At 38.5% G+C, this 12,812-nt stretch overlaps 1 protein-coding gene across 5 annotated transcripts in view; it reads right to left on the bottom strand.

The window, feature by feature from the left end:
* SKAP1 (src kinase associated phosphoprotein 1) overlaps positions 1-12,812 on the bottom strand; it is a 328,721-nt gene that overhangs the window by 267,594 nt on the left and 48,315 nt on the right. For all 5 annotated transcript variants that reach the window (XM_034941523.3, XM_057300243.2, XM_003827495.5 and 2 more), the window contains exon 2: positions 278-383. In XM_034941523.3, coding sequence (XP_034797414.1) covers positions 278-383 — 106 coding nt within the window. The remainder of the gene's footprint in view (positions 1-277; positions 384-12,812) is intronic.

Raw genomic sequence — 12,812 nt, 5'->3', positions numbered from 1 at the left:
AAATGCAAAAGTGGTCAATAAAGGCTAACATAAAAATCCAAAGCTAAAAGCAGAATAATTACCTCAAGATACATACATAATTATCAAAACATTTTTATTTTGGTAAACTACACTAACTATGCTTGCCTGCCTCCAGTTCAATTCAGTAAATATTTATTAAGTTTCTGCCAAGTATAAAGAACTATGATAGGTATGTCTTACCTTGTGACTTTATTTTACTGATTATAAATTGTTTTAAAGCTTATGAAGAAGATTAATGGAACCAGTTTATACAAACCTGGCTTTGATTTGCTGAAAGCCCCGTAGAATATGGTCTCTGTGATCCCTTGCAACAGCGCTGAGGTTCTCATTCCGCAAACCTTCTGCCAGAAACTCTTCAGCATCTAAAAGAAAATGAAAGTTGATAAAACAGAAAAGATGTACTAAGGGAGAAAGGAAAATCAGAAGGATTAAGAAATGGCACATGTATACATATGTAACTAACCTGCACAATGTGCACATGTACCCTAAAACTTAAAGTATGATAAAAAAAAAAAAACTTTATAGTTGTGGCACAATGTGAATGTGCTTAATGCCACAGAACTGTATACTTTATAATAGTTAAGATGGTAAAATTTATATTTTGTATATGTTACCAGAATAAATAATAACTAAAATTTTATATATACCTGTAGGTAACATGTTCTAATAATCCAAGACCTTGCTATGAATTTAGAAAACTATGACATATATTAGCCATAAGAAATAACTGTTTTCTAAATAATTTTAAGTAAACATTTACATATTAATTATTACTGATGGCAGAGAATGGACTGTAAATTTCTTTCTTTTTTTTAGTGGGGGGACGGAGTCTCACTCTGTTGCCCAGGTTGGAGTGCAGTGGCGTCATCTTGGCTCACTGCAACCTTCACCTCCCAAGTTCAAGTGATTCTTCTGCTTCAGCCTCCTGAGTAGCTGGGACTACAGGCGCACGCCGCCAAGGCCGGCTAATTTTTCGTATTTTAGTAGAGATGGGTTTTCATCATGTTGCCCAGGCTGGTTTCGAACTCCTGAGCTCAGACAATCAGGCTGCCTCGGCCTCCCCAACTGCTGGGATTACAGGCGTGAGCCACCGCGCCCGGCCTGGACTGTCAATTTCATAAACATGTAATATTATAAATAAGTCACAGAAGGTCACAGGCCAATAGAAGCTAGAAAGAAATACCAATAAATAGAGCCGAAATAAAAAATAGAGCTGAACTGCAAAAATCAAGAACAAAAGGGCAGGCATTCAAAGAAATATTAATTAGCAGATGCATCATCAATGAAAATGACAATACAACCAAGTGAAGGAACCCACATGAGAAAGACAAATGTCTCCAAGAGAAGGGAACTGCAATTAATGTGAACATATATTATAAAATAGGGACATGATAGAAATACATAATATGAAACAAATCACGTCATGTTGAAGGAAGAAATTGCGGAGGGGGGGTGGTTCTACAAATTTTCAAAGACAAAATACATTGATAATGATTACAACTGCCAGAAACACTGGCTACACATTTTATTCTGCACAAAAGGTTTGTCATCCCCCAAAAGCGTATAAATAATATAGTTAAAATTTTCCACCTCCAAAAATTGTGCGTGTAATATGAAACTGTATCATATATATCAGGGGTCCCCAACCCCTGGGCCACACACAGGAACCTTATTTCCTCAGTGATCTGATAATTATGAAATTTTAAAGAAAGGGCCACATGGCAGGAGGTGAGCAGCAGGTGAGCAAGTGAAGCTTCATCTGTATTTACAGCTGGTCCCCATCACTTGCATTACCACCTGAGCTCCAGCTCCTGTCAGATCAGTGGCAGCATTAGATCCTTATAGGAGCACAAACCCTATTGTGAACTGTGTATGTGAGGGATCTAGGTTGTGTGCTCCTTATGAGAATTAATGCCTGACGATCTGTACTGACTCCTGTCACTCTCAGATGGGACCATCTAGTTGCAGAAAAACAAGCTCAAGCCTCCCACTGATTCTACATTATGGTGAGTTGTATAATTTTTTCATTATATATTACAATGTAATCATAATAGAAATAAAGTGCATAATAAATCTAATGCTCTTTAATCATCCCCAAACCATCCCCCCCACCCCCGGTCCATGGAAAAATTGTCTTCCATGAAACCAGTCTTCAGTGCCAAAAAGGTTGGGGACCCCTGATACATACTATCAAAATATTGCTATGAATTTATATAGTTGGATAGGCACACCTAAAAATTTGTTTTATATTCACGTCATTTAACAATGCCAGGCTGGGCGTGGTGGCTCACGCAACCTCTGGATCCTGGGTTCAAGCAATTCTCTTGCCTCAGCCTCCTGAGTAGCTGGGACTACAGGCACGCACCACCACACCTGGCTAATTTTTGTATTTTTAGTAGAGACAGGGTTTCTCCTCATTAGCTAGGCTGGTCTCAAACTCCTGACCTCAGGTGATCCACCCGCCTGGGCCTCCCAAAGTGCTGGGATTACAGGTGTGAGCCACCATGCCCAGCCAATCAACTGTATTTCTATATAGTGGCAATGAACAAACAAAAAGGACATTAATAAAATTCCATTTAAGATAGCATGTAGGATGGGCATGGTGGTCCATGCTTGGGATTATTCTCAGCACTTGGGGAGGCCAAGGCGGGCAGATCATTTGAGCCCAGGAGTTGGTCAACGTGATGAAACCCCGCCTCTACAAAAAATACAAAAATTAGCCAGGCATGGTGGTGCACATCTGTGGTCCCAGCTGCTCGGGAGGCTAAGGTGGCCTCACTTGAGCCCAGGGAGGTTGAGGCTGTAGTGAGCTGAGATCACATCACTGCACTCCAGGCTGGGTGACAGAGCAAGACCTTATCTCAAAAATAAAAATTAAAAAAAAAAAGAAAAGAAATAAAGCAGGTAAAAGAATTAAGAATTAAGCACTTACGAATAAATAGAACATATTCTATGTTCATAATCAGAAGACTTAATATCGTTAAAATGGCAATACTCCCCAAACTGATCTAAAGCTTTTATGTAACCCCTATCAAAATCCCAGCTGGCTTTTTTTGTAGAAATTGAAAAGCTAATCCTAAAATTAACTTGGAAATGTAAGGAATCCAGATAGCCAAAACAATTTTGAAAAAGAGAGACAATGGCCAGGTGTGTTGGCTCACACTCGTAATCCCAGCACTTTGGGAGGCTGAGGCGGGTGGATCACCTGAGGTCAGGAGTTCAAGACCAGACTGGTCAACACGGAGAAACCCTGTCTCTACTAAAAATACAAAAATTAGCTGAGTGTGGTGGCTAGTGCCTGTAATCCCAGCCACTTGGGAGGCTGAGGCAGAATAATTGTTTGAACCTGGGAGGCTGAGGTTGCAGTGAGCCGAGATCACGCCACTGCACTCCAACCCAGGCAACAGAGCAAGACTCTGTCTCAAAAAAGAAAAAAAAAGGAAAGAAAAAGAAAGACAAATTTGGAGGACTCACACTTTCTGACTTCAAAACTTACCACAAAACTACAGCAATTAGGAAAATATGGTACTGGCATAAGGACAGAGATAAAGTTCAAAGGAATAGAATTGGGAATCCAGAAATAAACCTTCACACTTATGGTCAATTTTTGCAAGAGGGTCAAGACAATTAAATGTTGAAAAACTTGTTTTTTCAACAAATGGTGCTGAGATAACTGAGTATACACATGCAAAAGAATGAAGTTGGATTCCTACCTCACACCATATAAAAAAATTAACTAAAAATGGATCAAAGACCTAAATATAAGAGCTAAAACTATGAAACTCTTAGAAAAAGACAGATGTAAATCTTTGTGTCCTTGGATTAGGTAATGGTTTCTTAGATATGACACCAAGAAAAAAAAAGCAACCAAATAAAAAAATAGACAAACAAGGCATCATCAAATTTAAAAGCTATTGTGCTTCAAAGAAGGCCAAGAAGAAAGCAAAAGGATAACCCACAGAATGAGAGAAAAGCTTTTGCAAATCATATAGCTGATGAAAGACTTGTATGTAGAATATATTAAAACTCTTATATTTCAGTAATAATAAGACAAATAGCCCAACTGAAAAATGAGAAAAGGAACTGAATAGACATATCTCTAAAGAAGATACACAAATGACCAATAAGCACATTAAAAGATGTTCAATATCACTAGCCATCAGGGAAATGCAAATCAAAATCATGAAATACCACTTCACACCCACTAGAATGGTTACAGGCGAAAAGAACAACAATGAATGTTGTTGAAAATGTAGAAAAATTGGAAACCTTATACATTGCTGGTAGGAATGTAAAACAGTGCAGCCACTTAGAAAAATAATCTAGCAGTTCCTCAAAAGGCTAAACAGAGAATTATCATAGGATCCAGAAATTATATTACTAGGAAATACCCAAAAGAAATGAAAACAGGTGCTCACACAAAAACTTTACAGAAATATTCATAGCAGCATTTTTTTTTTTTGAGACAGAGTCTCGCTCTATTGCCCAGGCTGGAGGGCAGTGGTGCGATCTCAGCTCACTGCAACCTCTGCCTCCTGGATTCAAGTGATTCTCATGCCTCAGCCCCCCAAGTAGCTGGGATTACAGGTGCATGCCACCATGCTGGGTTAATTTTTGTATTTTTAGTAGAGATGGGGTTTCATCACTTCGCCCAGGCTGGTCTTGAACTCCTAGACTCAAGCAAACTGCCTGCCTTGGCTTCCCAAATTGCTGGGATTACAGGCGTGAGCCACCATGCCTGGCATAGCAGCATTATTCTTAATAGCTAAAAAGTGGAAACAACCCAAATATCCATTAACTGATGAATGGATAGATAAAATGTAGCATACAATGGAATATTATTCAGCAATAAAAGGAAATGAAATGCTGATATGTGCTACAACATGGATGAATCTTTAAAATCATTATGCTAAGTGAAAGGAGCCAGTCACAAAGGACCACATATTGTATGATTCCATTTACATGAAATGTATAGAATAGGCAGATCTAAAGAGACAGAAAGTAGATAAAGAAAGTCAGGAAGAGGGATTGGAGAGTGAAGGCTAAGAGGTTCAGGTTTTCTTTCCGTGTAATGAAAATGTTCTAAAATTTACTGTGGTGATAGTTACACAATTCTGTGAACATACTAGAAGCCATTGAGTTGTATGCTTTAAATGTGTGAGTTGTATAGTATGTGAATTATATCTCAATGAAGCTGTTTAAAAAAATAAATAAATACCTGTAATCTCAGCATTTTGGGAAGCCAAGGTAGGAGAACTGCTTGAGCCCAGGAGTTCAAGACAAGCCTGGGCAAAAACCAAGACCCTGTCTCTACAAAAAAAAAAAAAAAAAGTTTTTAATTAGCTGGACGTGGTGGTGCACGCCTGTAGCTACTTGGGAGGCTGAGACAGTGGGATCCATTGAGCCCAGGAGTTCACGGTTGCAGAGAGCGGTGATTAACCCACTGCATTCCAGCTGGGTGACAGTGCAAGACTCTGTCTCAAAATACTATATTGAATATTTTTATTACATTTACACTTTGAAAATCATAGTTAAAATATATATACATATATATATGTATCAGTGTGTGTGTGTGTATAAATAACAACACCTACACATATCCTTTTGAGCTTTCAAAATTTCAAGGAAAGTGAAAACATCTCTCAAGCACCCAGAGAGAAAAAAATAAGACACCTACAGAACAACAGCAACAAGAACAAAATCAAAATGGCCTTGCTACAAAATAAGCATCAGAAGATGAGATGTGTACAAAGTTTTAAAGGAAAAATGGTGTGCTCTAAGAATTCCAAGCATAGTCAAGATGTTGGTTTGGCCATATAGAAGGAGAAAATCTTCTCAAGTATATGTTCTGATCCACGAAGAGAAAGAGGTGGTGATAAATGTCAAACTGCAAAACAAGTTAAATCTAGATCACAGCTGGGCACAGTGGGTAACGCCTGTAATCCCAGCACTTTGGGAGGCAGAGGTGGGCAGACCACTTGAGGTCAGGAGTTTGAGACCAGCCTGGCCAACATGGCGAAAACTCATCTCTACTAAAAATACAAAAAAATTAGCCAGGCATGATGGCGGACACCTGTAATCCTTGCTACTTGGGAGGCTGAGGCAGGAGAATCCCTTGAACCTGGGAGGCGGAGAGTGCAGTGAGCTGAGATCGCGCCACTGCACTCCAGCCTGGGAGACAGAGTGAGACTCTGTCTCCGAAAAAAAAAAAAAAAAAATAGAAATCACTGTGGTCTACATGGTTTAAAATTTATAAAAATATTAATATCAAAAATAATTCTTGGCTGGGTGAGGTGGCTGACACCTGTAATCCCAGCACTTTGGGTGGCCGAGGCGGGCGAATCACCTGAGGTTGGGAGTTCAAGACCAGCCTGACCAACATGGAGAAACCCCATCTCTACTAAAAATACAAAATTAGCCGGGTGTAGTGGCACATGCCTGTAATCCCAGCTACTCCCGAGGCTGAGGCAGGAGAATTGTTGGAACCCAGGAGGTGGAGGTTGCGGTGAGCTAAGATCATGCCATTGCACTCCAGCCTGGGCAAGAAGGGTGAAACTCTATAGAAACAAAACCAAAACAAAAATTCGTATGGCGAGACAATGTAAAAAATGTAAAAATAGTCTAATTCCTAGTTAGAAAATGAATAGAGAGGAAAATATATACTAAATTACACATTTACATAGGGTCAATGGATACTACTTCATCCTTGACAGTGATAATTAAAGACAATGGGTTTAACTATGATTTTTCGAAGTGTAAATGTAATAAAAATAGAATTAAAGGTTTTTAAAATATTCAATATAATAAAATATAGAAAAGAGAAAAGCAAAATAGCATAAAAGTGGAACTCATAAAATAAGATGACAACAGTGAAAAGTTAGACTTCTGTATTAAAAGCAAAAATTTTTGTACTGTATCAAAAAATTACACAAGTTTAATTACTATTTAAAAGATATCCGAAACAAATGAAGCTGAAAATAAAAGAAGAGAGGTGTACAAAACATCCTAGGCAAAATGATTTTTTAAAAGCAAGAATGGCAATAATTCATATCGAAATAGAATTAAAGAAACTATTATTAAAAGGCCAAAGGTGGTAATTTCATTTGATGTAAAGTACAATCCACAATAGATATGACCTGTTATGTGCTAAGTAACACACTAAAATACATACAATGAAAACTGTGAGAGAAGCAGAAATTACTAAAAAAAAACATTTTAATGTTACTACTAGTCTTGGATAGATGAAGTAGACAAAAATAAATAATGGTTTGGAGTGTGTCCAACAGAAACAGAATGGAAGCTACACATTTCATTTTAAATTTTCTAGTAGCCTCATTTAAAAAGTACTAAAAAGATGGATGAAATTAACTTTAATAGTATTTATTTTTTATTTAACCAAAAATATCATTTCAATATGTAACCAATATAAAAATTATTCCTGGGCTATTTTGCTTTTTTGGCATTACATCCTCAAAACCCAGGGTGCATTTTCTTTTTTTTTTCTTTCTTTCTTTCTTTCTTTCTTTCTTTCTTTCTTTCTTTCTTTCTTTCTTTCTCTTTCTTTCTTTCCTTCCTTCTTTCTTTTCTTTTCTTTCCTTTCTTTCTTTTTTTTTTTTTGAGACAGAGTTTCACTCTTGTCACCCAGGCTGGAGTCCAATGGCGCTATCTCGGCTCACTGCAACCTCCGCTTCCTGGGTTCAAGTGATTCCCCTATCAGCCTCCTGAGTAGCTGGGATTACAGGTGCCCGCCATCATGCCTGGCTAATGTTTGTATTTTTAGTAGAGATGGGGTTTCACCATGTTGACCAGGCTGGACTTGAACTAACCTCAGGTGATCCGTCCGTCTCGGTTTCCCAAAGTGCTGGGATTACAGGTGTGAGCCACCGTGCCTGGCCCCGAGTGTGCATTTTACACTTATATCTCAGTTCAGACTAGTTACATTTCAAATGCTTAATAGCCACAGACAGAGAATGGCTACTACGATGATCAGTGCAGATATAGAGGATTCAAATAATAGAATTAACAGAAAAGATAACAGAAGTAAGAAGTGAACTAAACTTTGTAACCTAAAAACAGAATACAGGCTGGGCCCAGTGACTCACACCTGTAATCCCAGCACTTTGGGAGGCCAGGGCGGGTGGATCACGAAGTCAAGAGATCGAGACCATCCTTGCCAACATGGTGAAACCCCATCTCTACTAAAAATACAAAAATTAGTCGGGCGTGGTGGCACACATCTGTAGTCCCAGCTACATGGGAGGATGAGGCAGGAGAATCGCTCGAACCTGAGAGGCGGAGGTTGCAGTGAGCCGAGATCATGCCACTGCACTCCAGCCTGGCGACAGAGCAAGACTCCGTCTCAAAAAAACAAACCAACAAAAAAACAACAACAAAAGCAGCATACAAACTTTACAAACTACCATGGAAAATTTATAAATATTGATTAAACACTGAATTACAGGAAAATCAATAATTTCTTAACAATTTAAAATTAGAATTTTTTTTTTTCTTTTTTTTTGAGACAGGGTCTTGCCTTGTCACCCAGGCTGGAGTGCAGTGGCACAATCACGGCTCACTGCAGCCTCAACCTCCCGGGCTCAAGTGATTCACCCACCTCAGCCTCCCAAGTAGCCGGGACTAAAGGCTCATGTCTCCCTAATTTATTTATTTATTTATTTATTTATTTATTTATTTTGAGACGGAGTCTAACTTATGTCACCCAGGCTGGAGTGCAGTGGTGCGATCTCGGCTCACTGCAACCTCCGCCTCCCAGGTTCAAGTGATTCTCCTGCCTTAGCCTCCCAAGTAGCTGGGATTAAAGGTGCCCACGACCATGCCTAGCTAATTTTTGCATTTTTATTAGAGACGAGGTTTCCCCATGTTAGTCAGGCTGGTCTCAAACTCCTGACCTCAAGTGATCCGCCCGCCTCGGCCTCCCAAAGTGCTGGGATTACGGGTGTAAGCCACTGCGCCCAACCAATTTTTAAAAATTTTTTGTAGAGATAGGGTTTCGCCATGTTGCCCAGGCTAGTCTTGAACTCCTGGGCTCAAGAGATCCTCCTGCCTCAGCTCCTAAAGTGCTGCAGGCATGAGCCATCGTGTTTGGCCTAGAAAGATCTTATTTTATTACCACAGTGAAATAAAACCAGAACTTGATATTAAAAAGAGTAAACAAACCCCTCTACACTTAAACATTAAAAACACATACTCCTACATATACCATGAGTCAAAGAGAAACTCAAAAATTATAATTACCACTTAGGAGAAAACAGCCTATATAAAATGTTACAAGATATGACCAGGATGATGGAGTGACAAATTCATAGACTTAAATATTTTTGATGTTAAATAAGAAAGAACATAAGTAAATGCAATAAACACCAAACTCAAGAAGTCAGAACAGAACAATAAAACAAGTCTATGGGAAAAAGGAGGAAGGAAACAATAAAGATAAAAGCAGAAATTAGTGTATCAGAACAATGGTTTTCTAACAGTGCTCTCTGGACTCACAAGCCTCTGATAAGAAAGAAAAAGAGTGGGAAATTCCCTTCTCCTCACTCCCCTTTGATTTAATCACAAGTGCTTGGCTTTTATATGCCAGGATTTCACATACGGTTTTATTTTTTTTAAAGAGTTCCATTGTACAACTTAGTGGGTAAAAATCATAAGCCTTAAAAATAGGGGGGAAAGGCCAGGTGCAGTGGCTCACGCCTGTAATCCCAACACTTTAGGAGGCCCAGGCAGGCAAATTGCTTGAGCTCAGGGGTTCGAGACCAGCGTGGGCAACATGATGAAACTCCACAGAAAAATACAAAAATTAGCCAGGCATGGTGGCGCATGTCTGTAGTCCCAGCTACTTTGAAGGCTGAGGCAAGAGGATTGCTTGAGCCCAGGAGATGAAGGCTTCAGTGAGCTGAGATCATGCCACTGCATTCCAGCATGGGCAACAGAGTGAGACTTTGTCTCCAAAAAAAAAAGGCAGGGGAGGAATATATAAATGCTACATAAGTGTAAGTGTAAGAGCTGGAATTTTTCAGAGGGGGGGGAAATCCAGTAAATGATAAACCATTAGTAAATGCAATCAAGAAGAAGGAGAGAAAGCACAAATATACAAAAATTAGGCAGAGTAAAAAGGAGCAAAAACAAAATTTTTAGAAAGATCATGAAATACTTTACAAAAGTGGTAAGAGTTCAAGTGCTTTTAATTTTTTTCTTTGTACTTTTATATATAATTTAAGTTTTGTGATAACAAGCATCATTTTATCTCTTTAAAAAGCTATTTTGAAAAATAAAGTGCCATGTAAACAAAATAAAACACCAGGCAAATAAATTTGAAAATCTCAATGAAAAGTTGCTGAGAAAAATATAAATTTCTAAAACTAAATTGAGAAATGAAAAACCTGAATTCTGAATAAGCTAATAAGCAGGGGGAAAGAAAGTTGCCAAAATGTTTTTTATTTATTAAGTTCAAGTTTAGATAGTTTTATACATGTCTTTCAAACCTTTGAGTAATAAATAATTCTCATTCTATATAAACTATCCCAGAGCATACAAAAAGAGGAAAAGTTCAAATATTTGGTAAAAGCTACCATAACCCTAGTTCTAAAAGCACAGAAAGCAATCAGTTTAAGGTTAGTAGAGAGACAAAAGTCCTATATAAAATACTAGTAAATCAAACTTAGTAATACATTAAAATATTAATGTAAAGCTTATATTGGGAACGTAAAGATGTTTCAATACTATTGATTCATTGTATATTTCCTTAATAGGTTAAAAAATCAAAAAAATTTCCTGATAAATGGCAAAAATGTCATCTAATGGTATTTATATCTACTAGTGACAAAACTGTAGTAAAACAGAAGTATTCCCCAATGCCAAAACTTTATGACTAAGATACTAAGGAAAGAAACTGCAGACCAATATACAATACATTTGCCCTTCAATTTAGAAAATGGTGCTACTCACAGTGAATGTGATCTGCAGGTGCCTGAGCAACTTCACTGCTGTACTTCACTACTCACTAGTGAACAGCAAAGAGACTTAACAAGTTCCCTCGATAGGTCACCTCTCTATTTAACCAAGCTCCCCATCAACCTGATGGGTTTTCCACTAAGTGATCAATCTTTTTAAAATAAAATCTTTCCTAACATATACATCAGATCATGTCACATCAGGATAGGCTGAGCTACCTATGGGGTAGATACTGCTGTTCCATTTTCTGGGTAAAGGAACTTGCTCCCAGGTTACACACCTAGCAAGTGGTGCAACCAAGATAGTCTTACCATAAGATCCAGCAGTCATACTCTTAAGTATTTATCCAATTAAGCTAAAAATTTATGTCCACACAAAAATCTGCAAGTGAATGTTCATAACACATTTTCTCATAATTGCCAAAGAGTGGAAGCAACCAAAATGTCCCTCAATAGGTGAATAGATAAACAAACTGTGACACCTCCATACCCTGGAATATTATTCAGCATTAAAAAGAACTCTCAGCTGGGTATGGTGGCTCACGCCTACAATCCCAGCACTTTGGGAGGCCGAGGCGGGCAAATCACTTGTGCCCAGGGGTTCAAGACCAGCCTGGGCATCATGGTGAAACCCTGTCTCTACCAAAAATACAAAAAAGAATTAGCTGGGCATGGTGGCACGTACCTGTAGTCCCAGCTACTAGGGAGGCTGAGGTGGAAGAATTGCTTGAACAGGGAGGCATAGGTTGCAGTGAGCCGAGATTGTGCCACTGCACTCCAGCCTGGGTGATAGAGCAAGATCCTGTCTCAAAAAAAAAAAAAAAAAAAAGGAATGAACTCTCAAGCTAGAAAAAGATAGAGTTCAGGAGTGGGCGAGGGATAAACAGGTAAGGCATAAGGGATTTTTAGGGTAGTGAAATTATACCGTATGATACTATAATGGCAGATACATGACATCATGCATTTGTTGAAACCTATGGAACTTTAAAACACAGAGTGAGCCTTAATGCCTGCAAATTTCAAGAAGTCATTTAGGAGGTTAGGAGATTTCAAGAAAGAATGTAAACTGTAACAACGTAATCTAACTGTATTACCAATCTAAGAAATAAATTCACTGAAGGGGAAAGGGAAAAGGCGCTGACCTAAGTAGCTTTGGAAATGAGCAGAATTTGCAAGACTACAGGCAAAAGGAACTGAACATAAACATTGAACTCTAGTCAATAAAGTTGTTTGCCATGGGTGTATGGGTTAACAATTCTTATACTACTATACATGTTTACTGTAATTGAACAATTAAGTAAATGGATGATGAATGGTGGGTGCCAGGTTTCTCACTGTTGGAGTGGAAAGGAGGGGAAAAGGTAGCAAGAATAGCAAGGCGAAGAGTCTAGAATGATCCATGTGGTAATGAATTAGAATTGGAGACATCAGTAAGAGCCCATGTTTCACTTTACACAGATACAGTTGGTTATATATAGAAACATATAAATCAGGTTATTATTAATATATACACGTGTATTTCCTTGCTTTGTCAGCTAAGAGGACCTAAAAGAAATGACATCACAGTAACAAGGAGCATACCTAGCACAAACATCTTGATTTCTAGTACCAATCTTCAATAAAAGGAACCTAGGCTCCTTAGAAAATGGCTGATTCTAGGACTGGGGAAGGAAATATATAAGATGAGCCTAAAGAATCTTGTAGTGTCAGAAAGTAAGGAAGTGCTGAAAACACACACACACACAAGCACACAGACACTGATGGGACATGTCAAAAGGGGCGCAGGAGGTCGGGCGTAGTGGCTCACATCTGTAATCACAG

The sequence above is a fragment of the Pan paniscus genome, chromosome 19 (assembly GCF_029289425.2).
Source record: "Pan paniscus chromosome 19, NHGRI_mPanPan1-v2.0_pri, whole genome shotgun sequence".
NCBI lineage: Eukaryota > Metazoa > Chordata > Mammalia > Primates > Hominidae > Pan > Pan paniscus.
The sequence above is the reverse complement of the archived record's forward strand: the minus strand, read 5'-3'. Positions and strand labels throughout refer to the sequence as shown.